The sequence below is a fragment of the Podarcis filfolensis genome (assembly GCF_964270895.1).
Source record: "Podarcis filfolensis genome assembly, chromosome: 6".
NCBI lineage: Eukaryota > Metazoa > Chordata > Lepidosauria > Squamata > Lacertidae > Podarcis > Podarcis filfolensis.
The window spans coordinates 90,490,430-90,505,798 of record NC_139609.1 but is presented as its reverse complement, the minus strand read 5'-3'; the positions used below and the strand labels follow the sequence as shown (position 1 = coordinate 90,505,798).

At 43.2% G+C, this 15,369-nt stretch overlaps 1 protein-coding gene across 1 annotated transcript; it reads right to left on the bottom strand.

Annotated features, from left to right (window-relative positions):
* Positions 1-4,791: 4,791 nt before the first annotated feature.
* MRGBP (MRG domain binding protein) lies at positions 4,792-14,247 on the bottom strand. The gene is made up of 5 exons (XM_083619287.1): positions 13,763-14,247; positions 12,784-12,905; positions 11,387-11,468; positions 9,464-9,538; positions 4,792-6,430 (listed from the first exon to the last, which is right to left on the bottom strand). The coding sequence occupies exons 1-5, from the start codon at positions 14,061-14,063 to the stop codon at positions 6,240-6,242; spliced, it is 771 nt and encodes a 256-aa protein (XP_083475413.1). The 5' UTR covers positions 14,064-14,247; the 3' UTR covers positions 4,792-6,239.
* Between the last annotated feature and the right edge of the window lie 1,122 nt (positions 14,248-15,369).

Sequence of the window (15,369 nt, the reverse complement as noted above, 5' to 3'; positions counted from 1 at the left end):
CCCCCAGATAGTAGGAAGAATATGGATAGGTATGGTAAGGCTGAGAGTGTGGCATCCTAGGGAATGTTGAGGTAGGCCACTGTGTTGTTAGAGGATTGGTGGGTCGGTTTGGATGATGCCTGGGGGCCCCAACCAAGCCTGTGATTTTGCCTCTGTAAGATGGCAGTTTGTAGTAGAAGGGACTGCTGAAATGGCCAAGTCCGTGTTTGTTTTTCTTTTTGTAGTTTGCATGCCTAAGAGAGTTGGTCAAAAACAAACGTGTTAAGGGCTGCCAAACGTCTGGGTTTTCCTAGACATGTCCAGGAATTGGACTGTCAAAATGTAGTCCAGGCAAAATGTCTGGGAAAACCTGGATGTATGGCAACTAGGGCGCAAAAAACAAACAAACCACCCACCTACTTTTGGGAATATGGCAACCCTAGATGTGTTGCCATAGAAACTAGCTAGCTAGTGATGCTTTCAGGAGGAGAGCATGTGCCTTTTCCCCTCTCACTTTGCTGGATGAGGAGTAAGAAGAATAGGCCAGGAGCCAGCTTTTGTCTAGGCTTATTCTGGAGCTGGGCCGACACAGCGGTTAGACTTGCCCTGTGTGCTAAAACCAAAGCTGTGACTTTACGGGGAAACCTCTTCTCCCCAAGAATCCTCATGGGGAAAGGAAGATCTTTTGAAGTGTAAATGTTGAGACCTGCCGTCTCATGCTCAAGTTGCATATATATCGGCAAATAAAACCATATACCCTAAGCACATCACTGTCTCCAGCGACTTTTATTTCAAAGAGACCAACCCCTGCTGAAGCGCTGGAACCCTTGAACTCTCTTACCACTCAGAGACTGGGGTGTGTATAACAAGATTTCGGCTTTCCTTAATTTTGAAAAAAGTGTTATGCTTAGAGCTACCTCCTTTTGTGGCCCCTGAATCTTCCTTGCCAGTTAGTTTCACTGATGACTCATAGTTCCTAGTATCTCTCTGTGTGGGAGGTAGGATTATATCCACGGCCTCACCATACTATGAAAACCAAAGTATTTCCCTATGAACAGACAATACAGGGCATGCCTGTACCATGACTGCCAGGATCTGTCCAAGGTTTAGCAAGAACTTGAATTTCCCACTTGATTATGAAGCTCACTGGATTACCTTAAACCAGACACATGCTGTTGACCAATTTATCTTACAGAATCAGAAGATAAACCAGGGAAACAAAATAGTTGTGATTATATTCTTTGTTCTATCCTAGATGATGATTTTATTAAATTCATCTGTAGATCTTAGGGCAGTTCACAACATAAAATTACAGTATAAAAAAAACACACATTCTCTCTCTCTATATGAACAAAAACAATCCACTAACACCCCCCCCCCCCCGAGAGATTTAAAAGGACACTTGATGTCAGTCAACCAAAGGCCTGGTTGAAGATGGCATCATCATCATCATCATCATCATTATTATTATTATTATTATTATTATTATTACCTCCCATCCAACCACTGACCATGGACCTCTTTAGCTTTAGCCTGAATCATGTTCCTTAACCCTAACCCTTTAAAATAAGCTACGTGAAGATCCATCTTCTTTCTTTTTTCTTTCTTTGGCGATCACTTGTAGCCAACTAAGATTATTTTCTATGAACATGGTCTTAACCGTGAGTCCTAAGTGACTGTGGAGGCCAATTCTGGATCCACACGTCCTTCCATAGTGGGGACATAGGTTTCCAGGCAGGAGTTGATCATGGTGAGAGTTTGCCAAATGTCCCTTCCTCTTAGCTTGTTTCTCCTTTTCACTGTGAGTTTGTGCTTCTTCAAAGTCCATGACACCTTTAGTAAAGGCTGTTCTCCAACTGGAACGCTTGCAGGCCAGTGTTTCCCAGTTATCAGTGCTTATACCACATTTTTAAAGATTTGCCTTGAGAGAGTGTTTAAACCTCTTTTGTTGTCCACCGGTATTTCGCTTTCCAATCTTAGTTGGAAATAGAGTAGTTGCTTTGGAAGACGATAATCAGGCATCTGCACATGACCTGTCCCAACGAAGTTGATGTTGAAGAATCATTGCTTTGACATTGGTGATCTTTGCTTCCTTCAGTACACTGACATTTGTTCACCTGTCTTCCCAAGTGATGTGCAATTTTTTTCGGAGACACTGTTGAAGGAAGCTTTCAAGGAATTGGAGATGGCATTTATAAGTGGTCCATGTTTCACAAGCGTACAGTAAAGTTGGTAGTGCAACAGCTTTGTAAACAAACATTTTGGTATTCCTGTGAATGTCCCAGTCCTCAAACACTTGAGATTCAATCGTGAGAAAGCTGCACTTGCAGAGCTCAGGCGATGCTGGATTTCAGCATCAATGTCGGCCCTTGTAGAAAGGTAACTGGCCAGGTAGGAAAAGTGATTGACAATTTTCCAACATTACACCACTGAGTTGGATTTGTGGCGCTGCAGAGGGGTTGTTTTGTGCTTGTTGGTGCAGCACTTTGGTTTTTTTTGGATATTGAGCGATAAGCCAAGCTTTCCGTAAGCTTCTGCGAAAATATTTAGGATAGTTTAGCTAAACAGGGTATATTAATAAACAAGCAAAAATAATGCTGAAGCATACATTATATGCGGAAAACAAGCCACCCTCCAGTTGGCTGTGCTGATGTTATCTATGCTGCTAGAATTGTAACAAAATCAATAGGTAAATCAGAGGCCAAGCTGCGTTTTAAGATGTTGCACTCACTGCTGCTACAGCATCATCAAAGACAGGTGCCCAAACTTTCCTTTCACCAAAAAACTCGAAAAGGAAGTCAGCTTTCTCTAGAATTGACAGAAATGTCTGTGTCAGATCTTTGCTTCTAATAGGAATTTACACTATGTGCACACTGGAGAAGAAGAAAAAGCTGAACCAATAAAATTTACTTGACAATTTGAAAGGCTCATATGGTTATAAAAATAAATTCACAGGCATCTTAAGGGACCGGCTTATATTATTGAATTGTTCTATCTAGGCTTCCACAGTTAGTCAAACTATATTAAAAGAACTTTGTCAACTTCAATATAATCTAAAAAAGGTAAAGGTAAAGGTACCCCTGCCCGTTCGGGCCAGTCTTGCCAGACTCTAGGGTTGTGCGCTCATCTCACTCTATAGGCCGGGAGCCAGCGCTGTCCGCAGACACTTCTGGGTCACGTGGCCAGTGTGACAAGCTGCATCTGGCGAGCCAGCGCAGCACACGGAACGCCGTTTACCTTCCCGCTGGTTAAGTGGTCCCTATTTATCTACTTGCCCCGGAGGTGCTTTCGAACTGCTAGGTTGGCAGGCGCTGGGACCGAACGACGGGAGCGCACTCCGCCGCGGGGATTCGAACCGCTGACCATGCGATCGGCAAGCCCTAGGCACTGAGGTTTTACCCACAGCGCCACCCGCGCCCCTCTTCAATATGATCTAGCAGTGTATAAATCTTCAGTGTTGGCCTTTCCCCAACTAAGGCTCCAGAAGAGTTTAAAATAATGTCGTCACTGTTTTGGTAGAATCTAGGCACTTTGTGCTTAAAACCTTATTATGATCTGAATGTATATATTATAAAAATAGTTAAAATGTGTTCACTTTCCAGAACTTTGCATAATTTGTGGACTCGTTCTAGAATGGAGAATGGGCACTTGAGCTCTTGCAGGACATGACATGTGAAGAACATGAGAAGTAGGTATTTAGCAATTCATGGTACTAAAATTCCACGCTGTTGGATACTTAAGCCCTTTTTAGGCAACGCTCCTGAAATAAGAGCCTCTATATATATGTGCTGCTGTTCATACAACAGAGGACAGCTCACCATGTGCATCCCGTTTTAGCTCCTCCGTTCTCCCATTGAAGTGAATGGAGGAAGCCCTTGCATTGAAGCAAAGGTGAACTGTTCCAGAAACCCTTCCTGCAATCCCTATCCTGGAAGTCAAGATAACCCCACAATTAATTGGTAGTTGCTGTAACAATGAGCTCATATATGTTTATATTCACTTGCTTTGATATAAGCTAATTGGCATGCTTTGATGCTATCCTTATCTGTGGAGGGCTTGGGGTGCTGGGCTCTGAGCCCAGAAAGTGGAACTGTCTGTAAGATTAGGGCATTTGCACCTATGTCCTCATCTGGTGATAAGTCCTGGCCCAAGTGATGTATGCTACCTTGTGTATAAAGAATGTATTAATGTTTGCTTGAGTGTGGACAAGCCATCTCCTTGCTGCGATGTCCGTCCCATGTCTCTAAGGGCTGAGAGGCCTGGCAGGCGGATTTGCTGCAAGTCTACAGCTTTCTTTAATAAAGTACTAAAACTGATCCCTCTGGTGTTTTTAACACCCTTCTTTGATATCCCTGCACCAAACCACTCCCACAAGTCCTCCTTTGGGCCTGCGGTTCACAGCAGCCCTTGTGTACAAGGCGCTTGGAGTAAGCATGGAACTGCTGGATTGGGCAACTGCCCTCAAAACTATCAGGGCTGGGGGTGGGCGGTGGGAAGCAATTGTTAGAAATCTTTATCCTCTGATCACACATCACACTCCATGTGCACATGATAGCAACTCTGTACCATGGCCTTCATTATAATTACAGAACAACCTGACGCTAAAATTCATCCTAGGCCTAATTCTCACAGATGAGATGGAAAAACCTACAGAGTTTTATTTCTTCATCTGATGTTTGTGATGAATCTTAGTTAAGAAGCTGGGATACAGGGAAGATTGATTCTTGTCTAGAACAAAGCTAACTTGGTATATGCAGTAGAATGAAAGTGTTTGCTATATCCCTGATAATTAGGATGAGAGACACTGCAATATGAAGCGTGGGCTGGAACTCTTTATTGCATAGCAAAGGATAATACAAATGCATAACTCCGTAGCTTTTCAGCTACCTTTTCATTCCTTTGCTTGTTTTGTTTTTCTTTATAAAATACATGTTTCCCAACTTCACGAAAATAAGAGGAAATTTTACTATCTGATCATCAGGAAATGATGAATAACTGGATCTCTGGTTTTAGCAACTTTGCATACAAATCCAAAACATTAAGTGAAAACTACTTTTGAAAGTAGAGTAACAAGACAAAATTAGCATTTTCAACACTTCCATTTAAGAACTCCTGGCAAAAATAACATTTTGTTTTTTTCAAAAAAAGAAATTAAATAATGAATATAAAATACATACATACATATATATATATATGTCCCGATCTGGCAAATGCCTCTCATGCAAGTGATTTCACTTACTTGAATGGAAGTGCTCACATTGAAGACTTTGCAGCTAGGACATTAATATAGTACAAGTGGTTAAGACAAGAGTCACCATTTCTTCTACTCTTACCAGTTTGTGCTGAACCTTCCAATATACATATGCCATTTTCTTTTAAGCCTCCTTAGAGAGACTATGTAGCCCAGATATGAGGAAATTGTTCATCCTGGTTTTAAGATGTTTAATGACCTTTGTTCTGCTTCGGCAATCTGAAAAAATAAATGTATACCTCCAGTTTGGAAGAGGCAAAGCGGATCATAATTTAAGCAAAGAATGCTCCTTCTTCATTTTGCAGGTGGTGTGTATTTTTTGCATGCTTATTCAGCCAGAACCAGTGGCATTTGGAACTAATTCTCACAGAACAGTAACCGACTTAAGACACTTATTACGTCACTAAAATTAGCAGCTGCAGCTCAAGATACAAACATGACCCAAGGTTGAAACCAGCCATTCAAGAACCATGGTCCTGTGTTTCCATGAATGGTTGTTCCAAGAGGGATGTTTAATACGTAGACTGGAATTCAATGTTGCGTTCTTCCAATCATTCTGTCTCCGCAAGAATTACAGCTTGCCTGATGGAATGATCCCCCCAACTCCTCGCAAACAAGAAACTGGGTTCTCATTTTGGAAGGCATGTGAAGGAAGGAGAGCGGGAAAAGTCCCCCTGTGTAAGCAGCAGTCCTTGTGCTGGGCTTCCCCTAATGGGGCTGGTTGGGTGAATCCCATTCAAGAATGTGCAAATGGTATGTAAAAAAAAAAAAAAAGCCACATCCTGACTTTTTCAGTAAACACACATTCTTAATGCTGCCAGCTTCCCATGCATCCCAAAGTTGTAAGGCTAAAGATACTGTTCAGCTCCTTTCCGCCGCTCTATGCTAACCAATAGAGCCCAGGCATATATCTCTCATTTCCACCCGCATTGTGCTAACTAGACTCTAAAATCTCTTTGCTGCCTAGGCTCCACTGTTCAAACATGCTTATGCCTTGCTCGGCCACTGCTTATGTTCTGCGCCGTTTTGCAGCACTTGGACTGGAAGGATTGCTATTTGCGTTCAAAACCTTCTCAGTGACTCTGTTCCGCTTTCTCTTATCTGCTCCTTCTTTGGATCCAGATTCAGACGAGCTTCTCTCTTTCTCCTTACTGCTTGGTTTCTCAGATGCTTTGGCCAGGCTTCCCATAGATGCATATACTGAAAGAGAATTAAATGAAAGATTATGCACCAAATGGCATCCATCGCATTATGGCCATGATCCAAGGCAGAGTCAGGTGCATGCGAGCCCTGCCCAATGGGCAGGTGGGCCAACTTTTTTAAAAAAGGAAATACAAGCTCTTTGCAGAAGCACACTCAACTCACTTTAATTATATGGGCAGAAATTCTAATAATAGAAAAATGCCCCTCACTAAAGCGACAAAACAAAATATTAAAGGTCTGATCTGGAGTTTGTCTGCCCCATGAAAATACCTCTCAGCCCCTGATCTTGGGGTTGCCTTGGAACAATATTCTGAACACTTCTGAAAGAACTGGGGATGCTCCCAGGAGTCTCATGATCACATTTTTGCAAACCACTTTGATGCTTTTCCTTACAATTATGTGGTATATAAATTTTATGAAATAAAAAATAAAGAATCATGAAAGCATAGATGGAGCAAAACTGAAGGAGCACTTCCCAAAACCAAATGCGCTGTTTCAATATATGTTCACTGGTTGTGGCAATGCATTTGAAGAAACCCTTAGCTCTGTGACTATTAGAAGTGCACCTGAACCTTTCCAAAAGAATGAAGGGAATTATCTTCAAGGCGCTTTCAAGAAGGTTCTCGGGTATCCGGCACAGGGGCACCCCTGACCCCCACAAACCATAAAGACACTGCCAATCAAAACAGCAGGCCCAGGACAAAGAAGATCATGCAAAATTATTATTATTAATTAAGTTTACTTGGCACCTTTTCCTACAAAAGTAACTCAAGGTGACTTAACAAACATAAATAAATAACACATACATTACAGCCAGCATAAAACAAAACAAGAAAAAACATAAAAAGTCAATTCGGAACTCATTCTTGTGAGAATCAGAATGTGGACCTCTTTTCTCCCTACTTCTGATTTAGAACTAACCCAACTGTAGAGGAACCGGCTATATTTCACAATCCAGTAGCGGCTATTTTCTCTGTACTATCCTACTTTGTTAGAATATGGTAGCTGGAACTAGGACCCACATGTGACGTGGCTGAAAATCAGATCCCAGAACACTGTGGCCCCATGAGTTTGTTTAAATTATTACACTGGGCAACAATTTTTTACTTTTTGAATGTTGTCTAGATTTCTACAACTGATTTAGGGTATTTTTGCACTGCTGAATCAGGAAATGGCATCCGTTTCTCTCCATCAGGTCACGTTTACTGTAAAATGGTGGGCATTGATAAAGGTAAGTACACGTGAATTGCATGTTGCTTCACCATTTTTCAAACTTCAGGGCTTGAACTTCCGTTTCTTGGAACTCCTGGAATGCTCAGCGGCAGGGAGGTCTCTCTTCAGAGTCCAACAGTAGTCAGCCATCATGACTGCGTCCCAGCGACCCTGATACCTGGTCTCCATCTCTTTCATGTCCTGATGGAATCTCTCCCCTGCTTGTCACTCATTGAACCCAGGTTCTCAGGAAACCGGTCCATATGTGAAAATAGGTAGTGCATCTTGACACTCATGTTGCAGCCCAGGTTTCTGAAAGCAGTCAGAATGTCGTTGACAAGTTCTGCGTAGTTTCTGGCCTTATTGTTGCCAAGAAAGTTCTTCACTACCAGAACAAATGCCTTCCACGCTTCCAGTTCCACTTCGTTCATTGAGTTTCCGAACTCTGGATCTCTGATGAGCTGACGGATCTGAGGACCGTCAAAGATGCCAGCTTTCAACTTCTCCATGGTCAAGCCTGGCACAAGTAAGTGAAGCAGTCACCATCCTTGTCCAGAGCCTTGGTGAACTGCTTGATTAAGCCGAGCTTGATGTGCAGCAGTGGGAAGAGTATTCTGTCTCTGTCCACCAGAGGGTCGTTGATGATGTTCCTTTTTTTGCAAGGCACCAATTCCTCCCACACAGGCCAGTCCTTCTTCGTGTAGTGCTGAGCATGGTCCCTACTATCCCACATGCACAGAAAACATGGGTACTTGGTGAAGCCAGACTGTTGTCCCAACAAAAAGTTCACCATCTTCAGGTCAACACAAATAAACCACTTATGCTGATCATAACCAATTTTCTCCAGCACATACTTCACCACTTCATAGTTCTTCTTCAGTATACTCGAGTAAGCCAGGGGTATAGAGGCATACTGGTTGCCGTTGTGTAGCAGAACACATTTCAGTGATTGCTTGCTGCTGTCAATGAAGTCTCCAATCTTTGGGTTCATACTGTGGCACTCCAAGCTTGAGCAGAAGCTGTGCAATATCTGCACAGTACACCAAGTCCTTCTCTTCCAAGAAAAAAACGGAGGTACTCTTGATGCCTGTTGCGGAAGAAGCTGATGCGAGCCCTATCAGAGAGGAGGTTTTTTTCCTTCAATCTGGATGCCAACAGTTCGGCAGAGTCCTTTGATAAGCTGAGGTCGCGAACTAGATCATTCAACTCCTTTTGGGAAAATGGATGTGGAGCATCATCTTCAAGAACCACTTCTTCTTCATGTCCTTCAACACTGGAGGCATCTTCGTCACTAATGTCAGGAAGTTCTCCGAAGATAGGCACTGGAATTTCATCACAATGAGCTACAGGACGACGTGCTGATTGAAGATTACAAAAACGTAAAAAAACGTAAAAAACCGAGATGTGGCCATAGCTCAAAAACTTGACCTGATTGAGCAAAACCAATGTGATTTTTGGATTGAGCACATCAGATTTGTCCTAAATCAACTGAAAAAACGCAGGCAACAAATTTGTTGTTGACCAGTGTTATGAATGACTCTCCACCCCAGATTTCAACTAGAAATAATCCAAGAAATAAACCCTTGGCTTATTTCTACCTTGCCACTTGTGGTTTGTTTGAAACAAAACAAGTCACAATCTGAGTTTTAGTGACAAAAAGCAGTGTGCTGGAAATCAGTGCAGTTGCCCAGGGTGGCAGTAGGAAGGAACATTTGCGATTAAACCAGAGATGAAAACAAACTATGGCTTAAGAGTGATGAGCGAACCAGGCCTATGGATGACACATCATTTTCATATGCTAAAATGAATAACTCATACCTTCTTCAGGACCTGCGTGCGATTCCATCTCTTCCTTTATCTCTTCTTTCACGTCATCTTCAATCATCACTTTACCTGTGGGGATGATTATGAGTGGAGTGATGGTGAAGATGGCACTGATTCAAATTCAATTTCCTCTTTACTTCTCCAGGCATGCTCATGGCAGCAATATGCACTGAATTAAAGGGATCAGTCATTGCCAACAGCCCCCGGCTCCCAATAAGGCTATTTTAAATCACTTAGGAAGCAAAACTAGATTGTTTCAAGCAGTAAGCTGACAACAGCAACTGAAGTAGAAAAATGCAAAGAAATGATAAGGGAGCCATCATCCAAGCAATGGTGTTTTCTTTTGAAACTTGTGAATATAAATATGCAGTATTTTTCATATTGAGAGTACATCCACCTCAACCATTCCAAGCACTTAAAAATTACCTCTGCAAATGAGGTGTAAAGGCTACTGATTTTTGGGTGCAATCCAAATCTCAACTCCTTGTTGGCAGGAATGTGTAGAGCAGCATAGATCTGCTACATCTGCAGCCCAGCTGCTCGTAGCAACATTATTGTTGTCTTTTCTTGGGGGGGGGGGGTGAGCTGGAAATCCCCATACCAGCTCCAGGTTCCAGATCAGGCCTGATGCCATTGGGTGACAGCAGTGAGACTGTCTCAGGATCTAGCAGATCCTGGGCTGTTTGGGCCAAATTCCCTCCCTGCTCTCAAAATATCCTATATCAGGGCTTTCTACTGGCCTACACTGATGAGGATTCTGCCAGTGACCTCCCACTTGCCTGTCCTGCAGCTGGCTGACTCAGCTGCTGGAGTGAAGGGCCCCTCTACTCAACTGAACCACCCCCTCAAACTGACATAAAGGGCGCTTGGACTGCTTTGTTAATATATATCTGCAAACGATTGCATTTTGTTTTTCTTTAATTTTAAACAGAATGCTCTTCCCAACAGACAGTTCTGGAATTGCTCCACTACTGAAAAGACAAGAGTACAAAAGAAAAAGAAAAAGTGGGGGGAGCTTTAAAAATATTTTAAAACCTAGCCATACCCAACTGATATCAGTTGAATCATTTTCTAAAAAACGTGAACACCCACAACCCAAATTCAATCCAGATTCCATCAATATTCGGTCTCATTATTCTTTTGTTGTTTACTAAAGCACCAATCAAAATTGTTCAAATGTTGTAATCAGGCCTTTGAATACATTTGTGTCTGCTTTCCATTTTTCTTAAATAGAAGCATTAAAAAACAATCCAGATTTGAACATCTTCACAGACTTCATCCAGGCTTTTGGCTAATTAAACTATCTCTGGCCTTTTAAACCCTATGGGGGGGTGTTATGTTTGACATGTATTTTTGTGTTTTTATATTGTAAACCGCCCTTTAATCTTTTGATGAAGGGTGGTATATAAATTTCATCATCATCATCATCATGATCCAGTGTAGTGGTTTAGGCTGCAATCCTATACACTACAGGCTAGCCAACTCCTGATGTTGCTTCGCTACAGCCCCCAGCATCTCCTGCCAGCATGGCCAATGATGATTCGATTTATTATATTTCCCTGCTGCTTTGCATTCAAATGAATGCCAAAGCAGCTCACAAACAACAAATCATAATAATAACACAATAGGACATGATGGCAGTTGTACTCAAGCAACATCTGGAGGGTATGTACACTTCCTTAAGGCTACATCCTTTTAAACCTAAAGGGATATATTTCTTTTAAAAATCCTATGCATCCTTGCTGGGAAGGCAGCCCCACTGAACACAACAGGACTTACCACTGAGTAAAAAGGCATCAGAGTATACTGAAAAGAGACTGGGTCATGAAAGAGGAAGTCCTAGAATAAAATCTTGCCTGTGGTATATAAATAGTAAGTAGTGTTGTTATTATTATTAAGACTGCTTTTGGGTCTCACCTTCTTTTACCTCTTGAATAATTTCTTCAGGGAGGCTGAAGTTTTTTTCTGAGTTGGGGAAGGGAAGAATCTCAGATTCATGCTTAGAAATGTTTTAAAGAGAAAGAAATCTATAAATAATTTGGTTATACCAACAATTCAGATTTTCTAAACCAAGGGTGGCTAACATGGGGCCCTCCAAACGTAGCTGGACTACAACATCCATCATCCCTGACATAGCCCACAGGGCTAAGGGGAGTTGCAGCTTAACAACATCTGGAGGGCCACAGGTTAGCCAACCATATGCTAAACAAATGCAAAGGTAATCGCCATCACATACAATTTATAATTATTACCCGACAACAAAAGAAAATATTGAAATGACCCTTCCATTTCAGGGACAACAAGGAATATATTTTATTTTGTAATGAAATTGCATAATAAAACTAGAGTCATTTAAACCTATTCATCCAGAACTAAAGAAACAAAAGTCCCTGCTTAAAATTTTTTAACAAGTGTTTCAGATATGCAATTTGGCATGTTCCAGGCAAGGACAGAATCAGTGTCAATTAGAATGAACAGAGCTGCCATATCAGATTCTGCAGTTATTTAAAAATGCACATGTTTAAAAATTTCATTGGTCAACTACGCCCAAGCAAAGCACAATAACATAAACATCGGTGAAATCAATATGTTTCAGACAATCAACTGGAAGAATAGATAATACAAATTAAACACAGCTGCTGTCCATTTGGGTTCTTGTGTATTACAATGATAAATGAAAAAGAGTATCAAAGATGGTATTTCCTTTCAGCAATGGTTTTGTGGAAGGAAGCGAAATAAAATCCAGGACATTTTTTCACTTGTACCTTGTATGAGAACTTTGGTTCCCCTAAAGAACCATGCAGATTCTTATGCAAGTTACTAATCAGTTAAGGCACCTTCCTGGGATCATATGAGGCCTTTATGACAAACTGTAACCCTTACATGCCAATAAGGCCTAGTTGCTGTGGACAGCAGCCATGCTAACAAGGATAGCAAAGATTTAGGACATATTGCACACTGTAACCCTATCACAAGTTGCCAGGACCAGAGCATCAAACCAAACATGACCATGGCTTTTTTGGGTGTTGGACTCGGTGTGAGCAGCTTCCACAGGCCAGATGGATGCCTCAGAATCCACCTGAAGGCAGGAAAAAGCCGTTCACAAGAGATCATCTCCCTTAGGCTTTATCTGCACGTACAGAGGGAATGGGAGGATCAACAACACAGCAAATTGTTTCCCTTTAATCAGGAGCTCATGCACTAATAGGGGACACAACGGTACCCGATTCTGCTTGTGGTACATCTGCACATATGGATTGGACCTCTGACCTGTGGAGCAGGAGCATCTCAGTTTCTTGGTTGGTGACACTTACCAGCGCTTGCATGTCATACATGGTGCTTAAATGGTCCCAGATGACTTTGGAAGAAATCTGCCTCCCGATATTCTGGCTGAATTTATCTCGGATGCAGATCATGTGAAAATGGCGATTCACACCTGGAATGGCAGAGGGGAGTGAGAAGGAGAAAACATACAGAGAGCGGGGTGGTGTTTTTTTTAAAGACTTGATTAAAATCCTGTTATGCACCCTGATGGCACTATAAATAATAACCAAAATCTGGTCCCACCCTATGTCCTTCCTTGCACTAACACAGATTATTTCGGACTGTGAAGTCCTAGCGGCAGGGACCCATTTTAATGCCCTTTATCTTTCACGCTGATCATAGAATTATAATGCTGGAAGGGATCCCTAAAGGCCATTTAGCCCAACCCTGTGAAATGCAGGAATCTCAACCAAAGCATCCATGACGGGGCTACATACATCTTAAACTAGGGAAACAAGTAGTTTGCAAGCTTAAAGCACATTTGGAGGTAGAAGGAATCCAGCCCTATTGAACACAGTGAGCATTACTTCTGGGTAAAAAAAGAGGGGAAAATGCTGTTTTGTAAAACGAATGTTAAAAGAGCACTTTAACCACCTCAGGCTATAAAAGATCACAACTAAGCGATGGAACCATTTTAAGTCTATGTACTTTTTTTCAGAAGGAGGGTGCAGGAAATGGCTTCGAGGGGACTCCATGGATAATGATGATGATGATGATGATGATAATAATAATAATAATAATAATAATAATATTTAAATTTGTACACCGCCCTTCACCCGTAGATGTCAGGGCGCTTCACAGCCTATAAGGCGTGTGTGTCCCGTCCCCCCACCCCTCTCTATATGCCCTTTCTCCTGACAGGCGTCACCCCGCCTTCAGCGCTCTCGTCCGCGGCCTGCGCCTCCACTCGAGCCCGAGGCTCGTTCCGCGGCCTACGCCCCATCCCCCCACCCGCCGCCTTCTCCTCACCGACGGGCTTGTGGCCCAGCATGGCGTGAAAGAGGCACACCTCCACCTCGGGGCTCCACACCACCGGCACCGGCAGCGGCGGGGGAGGAGGAGGGGGAGCCGCCGCAGCCGCCGCCGTCATGACGGTCATCGCCGAGCCCGCTGAGGAGACGCTCGACGCCGCCGAGGCCGCTTCCTCGGGCGCCGCTTGCGGGGCGGGCTCGGCCGACACGGGCGGCGCAGGCCCTGCGGCCGGGCAGGGGGCCTTCAACCCCCCCGCGTCTGCCGCCACCGCCGCCGCCGAGCTCTCCGCTTCGCCCATGGCCGCCGCCGCCTCCACGGAGAGCGGGCCGGGCGAGAGCGGAGCGTCCCCTGTCGGCCGCCCTCCCCGAGGGAAGCGACCGAGGGCGGGAAGCTGAGGGGAGATCCCTCTCCGCGCGGGGAGACGAAGAAGGTGCCCCCGGGACTCAAGGCCTTGCTCAGGACCCGGCCTCTTTTTTTCTAATGCGTCTTCTTCGAGCGCGGGGGGGGGGGGATTGCACTCTGCGCCGGCTCAGGAGCGCTTTTGCCCGGGGGCGTGTTGTGTGCACCACCGCAAGAAAGCAAGCATCAAGGAAAGAGAGCGAGAGAACACGCAGATGATAGATAGATAGATAGATAGATAGATAGATAGATAGATAGATAGATAGATAGATAGATAGATAGAACAGGCAAATAGACACAGAAAGAAAAGAGAAAGAAAGAAAACAAGCAGACACTAAGGAAGAAAGAAAACAGAAAACAAGCAGATAGACAAGAAAGAAAGAAAACAGGCAAATAGACACAGAAAGGAAAGAGAAAGAAAGAAAACAAGCAGATAGAGAAAGAAAGAAAGAAAGAAAGAAAGAAAGAAAGAAAGAAAGAAAGAAAACAAGCAGATAGACAAAGAAAGAAAGAAAAAGAAAACAGGCAAATAGACACAGAAAGAAAAGAGAAAGAAAGAAAGAAAGAAAGAAAGAAAGAAAGAAAGAAAGAAAGAAAACAAGCAGATAGACAAAGAAAGAAAGAAAGAAAGAAAGAAAGAAAGATAGAAAGGAAGGAAGGGTTCAAACGGGGGGGAGGTCTTCTTTTCGCTCTTTTCCCTTTATTTTTGTTATTACATATACCTGGCATGGGAGATTGTGGACTCTCCTTCCTTGGAGGCTTTTTAGGCAGAGGTTGGGTGGCCGTCTGTCATGGATGCTTTAGCTGCACTGCAGGGGGTTGGGCTGGATGACCCTCAGGGGTCCCTTCCAACTACATTTCTATGGTTCTATGCCATGAGAAGCCTGCCATGGAGGGAATCTTATCCCCAGAATCAGTAAAAGCTCGGCATTAAAGTCAGGATGAAGCTGGCATAATCTCTCTCTCTCTCTCTTGCTGACTGACACTCTCCTTCTCACTTGTGTGTGAGAGCGAGAGATTATGTCAGATTTATCTTTGTTTTAATGCCGAGTTTTTACTGATTCTGGGGATAAAATTCCTTTCCTGGCAGGCTTCACAAGTGGCATGTGTACACAATAAAAAAAGAAAGGAAAAACAAGGAAAACAATGCTTTCGTCCCCCTATTCTTTATTTCTTCTCATTGTTGTGCGTACAATTGTGAGAAG